Source organism: Nannobrachium achirus, assembly GCF_963921795.1.
Source record: "Nannobrachium achirus genome assembly, chromosome: 13".
NCBI lineage: Eukaryota > Metazoa > Chordata > Actinopteri > Myctophiformes > Myctophidae > Nannobrachium > Nannobrachium achirus.
This window is the reverse complement of record NC_137833.1, coordinates 19,170,878-19,176,612: the sequence shown is the minus strand read 5'-3', so window position 1 is coordinate 19,176,612 and position 5,735 is coordinate 19,170,878. Positions and strand designations below refer to the sequence as shown.

Here is a 5,735-nt window from a genome sequence, read left to right as displayed (position 1 = left end):
TTTCTTAGGATTTCCAGCACCACAGAAAAAGAGCATGTAAAAAAAAAAAGCCATTTGGTTATGTGGAATATATAAAACCAATTATACTCAAATGTACATTTAGAACCCACTTCTAATATGTAGTGACATTCTCCCCATATGCCATAGACTTGTGCTGTAATTTGAAGTCAAGGTCACAAATGTAATCACAAACACGCAAGGCATAATTGCAAAATCAAGCGTGTGATCACGGGTCCTCAACAATCATTGCTGCACTGTCACGAAAATTAAAGTACATGCTTAAAGCATATGGCATGATTTTCATTCCATACTCCGAGGACCTACCATCCTGTTGGTACCAAAGGAATTCTGAGCATCTGTCCCAGTCAAGCTGTGCTGAGTTCTATAGTGTTGTGAGACGCTCCTGCCAGCCCCCATGGGTGTGTGTGTGTGTGTGTGTGTGTGTGTGACTACTTTCATTGCTGGCTAAATCAACAAAGTTTCTATACTGTGGCCAGCCACACAATCTGAAATATTTATTAAGGACTTCACAAAAAGATGAAAAATAAATGAAAGCCTTTTCTCATGGTCTTCCAGTTTTTCAAAGATTGTTTCATGAAAATTACATGATAGCATAATTTCATGTGTGCACAATCTATAATTGTCTGCCTTCTTGAATGGCACAGTGTATGACCAGATGTATGACCAGTCAGCTTTAAAAGGACATCAACAACACTTAGAATCCCTGTTGACCGCACGTCTGTGGATAAAACCAACAGTTGGCAGCACAATGACGTTTCTGCTGTGTGGGGTGCATTGGTGAGCAGGACAGCTGGTTGGAACAATTTACTGAAACTTTATAAAATATTTGATTCAGCAAGGGATATATTTTTAAAGATACCATATATTAATGTGAAAACTATTCAATTTAGATAATTGAAGAATTTGTTTAGACATGTATCATGTGCCGTGCACAATTTCAACAAAAAAGGAGTAATTGTCTCGTACTATAATTGCACAATAAAACGTTACGCTTTTTAGTGCTGATAAAACATATGATATTCCCTGTCATGCCACGATCTTAATCACCAACAGGAAGGGAGGAAGACAGAGCAAAGTGTTGCCCAACTTCCTCAGCCATAGTTAGCACATCCAGTTTCAGGAACATTTCAGGACAATTGCTGTAGAAAGAAATGTTGGTAACACCATAAGGATCTATTGGCAAACCCCATGAGAGATGTGTCAGACTGCCCTGTGGATCATATCAGCAGCACCTAGTGGAGAAAATATTACAGTACATTTTAGAGTTCTTCAGCAATATTATATTTTATTAGGAACAAATTATCTGGAAACAGTGGAAAATAAAACAAAACAAATATTATAGTGAAAACAGTCCGACTCAAATTTATGTCAAAATCACAGCACAGTAATTATTCTCAATAAAAACAAAGTAAATAATAAGTAATCATCCTGACAGACTATGGGAAGCCCTGTTCACCATCCAGAGGGAGCAGGATGGAGTGAGGACTGCAGCAGCTGACTGTGAAAAGTGGAAGTGCTGTGTGTAGGCCTCATGTGCCACGAGGCACAAAGTGGAAAGGTAACAAGTAACCTGTTCACCGACCACATCCAAAAGTCTTGTTCCACTCCTCATACACCTCCAGATCTTTGGATGACACGCTGGGGCGTACGGTCTTCAGGGCTTCTTGGAAGTCACAGTAGAGTATTGGCCGCACCTGATCTGGCGTGATGGTGGCCATGTCTCTTAGCTGGATGCTCCGGATGGGCCCCAGCGCTGCCTCTCTGCACAGCTGGGTCATATCGGCCCCCGAAAAACCGTCTGTCCCCATGACCACGCTCTCCAATTCCTCCTGCCCGAGCTGGTTCTTCTCATGGGCCATGAGGTTGGTTACTATCTGGCGTCTAGCAGCTACTTCGGGCAGGGGGATGTAAAGCCTTTTGGACAGGCGGCGACGGGCAGCCTCGTCTATCTCATGTGGCCGGTTGGTGGCGCCCACCACCAGGATCCGATCCTCCGCCGAGGTTGCCGCCCCGTCCAGCTGGACCAGGAACTCAGTCTTGATGCGCCGCGAGGAGTCGTGCTCTCCGTCCGTCCGCTGGGACAGCAGCGAGTCAATCTCGTCGATGAAGATGACAGCGGGTTGGTGGCAGCGGGCGATGGCGAACAGGGCTCGCACCATCTTCTCTCCCTCGCCCACCCACTTAGACGTTAGCGACGAGGCGCTGATGCTGAAAAACGTGGCGCCCGATTGACACGCAATACACTTCCCTATGAGAGTTTTGCCAGTTCCGGGCGGCCCAAACAAGAGGATGCCTTTGGGTGGGCCACGGAGGCCAGTGAAAATGTCGGGCCGTAGCATCGGCCAAACCACAATTTCCTTTATGGTAGCCTTGGCAAACTCCAAACCGGCTATGTCGTCCCAGACTACGGGAGGTCCATGGTCCATGATCTCACTCATGATGAGCTCGATTATCTTGGGCTCAAAGTTTTTCAGGCGCTCATCAATCACTTGTGTCTCTTGGGCAGCATCATCGCCGGCCCCGCCCTGTTCCTCCTCCTGTCGTGGCAGAGGCGACACAAATTTAGAGAAGGTCCCTCTGGGCCTGTTGGCACCCAGGGATTTCTTCATGGCTGCAGCCGCCAGAGCAGGGGCCTGACCTCTCTGGGGTTGGTGGGTATTCTTTTTATGCTGATCGACAATTAACTGCTCTCGGGCCGTTTTGAAACTGCCTCCAGGCCGCGGTTCGGGTCCCGCCTGAACACTATGCGTGCCCCTGCCACTGACCCTTGTGCTGTCTCCATCTGAGTTGTAGAAATTCTTCCGCTTAGATGGGTTAGAGACGGGGAAGAAGTTGGCCTGCTGATTGTAAGTATTGTTCCCCTGTGGAGGAGCTGAGGCCGTATGTCCAAATAAGGCATGTGTCTGCGGCTGGGGGTGTGTGAATGAGCTGGCATTGCAAGAAATACCCTCAGCGGCTCTCGGCCTCTCTGTAGAACCGCCATGAGGCTTAGTAAAAATGCCACTGCCCTCTGCTCTGGGCAACAGGGGTCCTGTGGATTTGAATAATGGAGGCTCTGCCCTGACTGGGGCAGAGGGAACAGACAGGGAGCCGCCTCCGCTCTCTTGTCCAACGGTTACGTTAACATCTGCTGGTGCCACCAGGGAGTTTCCCCCTCCCTTCGTCCCCGCCCAAATCATCTTTTGCACGCACGGCAGCTCCAGTACGTTCTCCATTGTCAGGGACGACTCCCACTTGTCACTGTGGTTCCTCTGACTGCGGGCCAGGTGCAGAGCGCTGTCCGCGTAGTTGTTGAGGCCTGAGCGGGGATCTTCTGAGTCCAGAACCGCGGCGTAGCGCTCCGAGTAGGTCCTGAGCAGGCTGGCCGTGCCGGCCTGAGAGAGCTGGGAGTTTGCCCATGCATATTGAATGTCGAGGATGTGCAGTCGATAGGCGTCTGCCGTCTGTTCAGGTGTGCAGGTGCCAGATGAAATGTCAAAGGACCTCCTCTGCCACTCGTCCAGGTGTGCACCACTCATAGCTTGGCCTGGAAGGATAGAGGACAGGACAGGAGTCATTAAAAATACATGACCCGCCAGGCAGCCAAAGCAGACGCCACAAAACACATTACCTACACATAAAAAAAAAGTTGAATTCCCCAACATTAGCTCTGAGGCACGTCTGGGCAGGTAAGGTTTTTGCAATTAGTGTCGATTGATTTCATCTGGAATTTAGGCCAGCAATACCGTTTACGTTACTTTACTACATTGGTTCTCAAAGTGGGGTCCGGGGACCCCCAGGGGTCCTTGAGGGAGTACTAGGGGGTCCCCAGCTAAATTTAGCAATGTTTTTTCTCAACTGTTTTTCTGATGATATCTTCTGCATAGTACTGTGTTCTGTCTGTCATTCAATGTTATGAGTTTAAAAAAGGATCTCAATGTAAACAAGCCATGAGCTTATCCTTTTACTTGACCTTGTACCAGGGAACTGTACTGTCATGAAACGGTACCTTTTCCTATGCAAACTTCTAATAAATACTTCAATCAATCAATCAATCAATCAATAGTTAGGAAGGAACCAAATGGAACCTTGTGGTTATGTAACTCAGAGAGTGTACACATTGAACCAAGTGGACTCAGACTGTACACTCAGAGTTAAATAAACATTGATTTTACAATATAAATTGGGGTCTCAGAGATATAAATAGTAAATACCATTAAATGAGGGTCCGTAGCCTAATGCATGTGACATGTCAAACTGAACTGGGGGTCCTTGAAATATTGAAAATCACTGCTAGAGCTGTACAAGTTTTCTTTTTATGGGGATCCTTGACATAGGCTATCTTTTCGAAATGGGGGTCCGCGGGGCTAATACGTGCAGGGGTCTTTGACAAGAAAAAGTTTGAGGAACACTGGTTTACATTACTTTACTATTATTCAGAGAGACTAATAATGATGTAAACATTGACGCTCGCTAAACACCACCCCCAAAGTTGTGAAAGAGGCTGGCACCGCCAGGCTAGTGCACTTAGCGATAAACACCTTCTTGTGATACAACATTACAAAAACTAATACGTTAATAAAATAGACACTAAATAGTTTGAAGGTTAAACAAACAGTTATACCTGTTATGTCACGTCGCAAACCTCTGAGTCTAGGCTCTCTGGTCTGTTCTGTCAATGAAGCAACTTCCCGCCAGCTGCTTCTGTGTGGAGACTGCGGACGGAGTAATGAGCCGCATTCCGATTCCCTCTTTACCACCTTGTGCTGGTCCTTTTTACTCACTTCAACAAGTGCTATGTGTGCAGTCTAACAAAGAGAGACCTAGAGCAGTACGAATTTACATATAGGTTATAAATGTATGGTATGCCAAACTTAAGAATGATTACGTAAGTAAAAAGTATTCGTGAGTCTCGTGACTACTTGGATCAAAAGTATTGGGATGGGACCTGGGGCGGGCTTTACCACGATCTGGGAGCGCTCTATTTAAATCCCAGGTTGGCCTGTGTGGGTGGTTTGAGGAAATGTGCAAAAGAAAAAGTACTCACATGTTTTACTTAAATAAAAGTATCAAATACTGCAATATAGAAATGGATCCGAGATGTAGCTAAGTAAAGGTATTGGAAATACTCAAGTAAAGTACAAATACCCCAAATTGTACTTAAGTACAGTACTTAACTAAATGTACTTAGTTACTTTCCACCACAGTACCCAGGGATACATATCACATTATCAGACTTGAGTGTGTGGACTGTTATGTATTTGTTACTAGAGAAGTGTTTGATGCCATCTTGTGGCCATCATGCAGAATTAAAAAATAATACGTCCAACCGCTTTGCTTTCTGGGATATGTAGTATTGTATGTGACACTCGAATGAATGAATTTGACCGTAACATTGAGACAAATATCTGATTTGGATGGGTAGGCTGTGTAAATTATTTCAATATGCATTCAATAAATTACAATAGCACAATATATATTTTTGAAGAAGATAAATATATGGCAACAAAGAGTGTCACTCAACGAATGGACTACATTGACCACAACTGCTACGGGTGAGTAGCGTTTAATTTATGGTGTCGACAGAGGAGGATGACAGCAGCTGCAGCTGAGCTCATGAGAATAAAGGCATACAGACGAGGGAAATACAGCCACGCGATTAACACCACCACCATTGTTCACATCGGCTAGCTAGCGGTTGCTACCTACTCTTTACGGTTTACGAGTGACATTAA

General features: G+C 45.6%; 1 protein-coding gene across 1 annotated transcript; it reads right to left on the bottom strand.

The window, feature by feature from the left end:
* Window positions 1-1,595: 1,595 nt before the first annotated feature.
* Window positions 1,596-3,539, bottom strand: fignl1 (fidgetin-like 1; the record flags this gene model as incomplete). Its single annotated transcript, XM_080740397.1, has 1 exon — window positions 1,596-3,539. One exon carries the CDS (start codon window positions 3,537-3,539, stop codon window positions 1,596-1,598), a length of 1,944 nt encoding a protein of 647 aa, XP_080596523.1.
* Between the last annotated feature and the right edge of the window lie 2,196 nt (window positions 3,540-5,735).